The sequence below is a fragment of the Penaeus monodon genome, chromosome 31 (genome assembly GCF_015228065.2).
Source record: "Penaeus monodon isolate SGIC_2016 chromosome 31, NSTDA_Pmon_1, whole genome shotgun sequence".
NCBI classification, from domain to species: Eukaryota; Metazoa; Arthropoda; class Malacostraca; order Decapoda; family Penaeidae; genus Penaeus; species Penaeus monodon.
The window spans coordinates 4,010,235-4,011,284 of NC_051416.1; the positions used below are offsets into that span (position 1 = coordinate 4,010,235).

Here is a 1,050-nt window from a genome sequence, read left to right on the forward strand (position 1 = left end):
TTAAAAATCATTAAGTTTTCCTCTGAATAGGAACTTTGGTTGATATCTATACATCATCAACATTCAGGGGAATGGCAGTCTGGTACTAAGTTAGTTTCTCTTTGCAAGTTTGATTTAGTTTCTTCATTGATAGCTTAGGTAATGGAAGACTTAAGCCTTTGTTCAAGAGAATAATATTTGTAAGGCTTGTTCAAGACAATAATAATAAAAGCCACCTGGCTGTTGGTTAGGATGTTCATTTGTAGTTGGTGTGTGTGGGATGATTTTACGAGACACCTTTTGTGTTTGTAAAATCTCTTATACGATGGAGTTGTTGTCATATTCTACGGGATATTCTCAGCTGTTTCTTTAATTGCAGGCATGTACGCAACAATAAAGGTGCAGTACAAGTGGAAGAAGGGAGTAGATGGAGAGGGATGACCTTGCGTGACCCAGCTCATCTAGATGTCCATGACCCTGCCCTCACTTGCCTTGCTGCCCCAACCTCCCGCACTACTGTCAATGGCTATCATGGTCGGATAGATGATGGTATCAGTGGGGGCGTCAGCGATTCTTCCTTCGTCTCGGCTCGCACACAAGGGTTAAGAGCCATCAAGAGACGGCGTTTAGTGAGGGCCGGAGCTGGACTCTGTGCCAGTCACAGGAGAGGAGCTGGGGGTGGCCGTATTCCAGCAGTGCAATGCAAGTGTGTCCTACCTTTAACATGTGTCTTATGCACACGTCTCCAAGGTATAGTTCCTCCAAACAGCCCCTCCAGACCCAGACACGCAGCCTTGGAATGAGAGACATGCGCGAGTAGATCCTACTTTCCAGCCAGTTCTCTCTCAGCCTGCTGGTAAGTGAAGAATGGCTCTAGGGTTGTTGATGAAGCATGCTTATCAATAAAAATACAAGCACTTTAACATGTACACAATGATGAAAATAAAGAATACCAAAAATAGAAAGGAGTTGGAAGATTTTATTGTGGTAATGTGTTTAATCTTATGCATTTGTATTTTTATGTTGAGACAGTACATTATTTGTTAAGTGTACCAATGATGAAAACAAGTC

At 42.6% G+C, this 1,050-nt stretch overlaps 1 protein-coding gene across 1 annotated transcript in view; it reads left to right on the top strand.

Annotated features, from left to right (window-relative positions):
• Nucleotides 1-1,050, top strand: part of LOC119592830 (KAT8 regulatory NSL complex subunit 1-like) — a gene marked incomplete in the record, with an annotated part of 7,253 nt that overhangs the window by 722 nt on the left and 5,481 nt on the right. Inside the window, 2 exon segments of the mRNA XM_037941735.1 lie at nt 273-743; nt 745-835. Coding sequence (XP_037797663.1) covers nt 273-743; nt 745-835 — 562 coding nt within the window.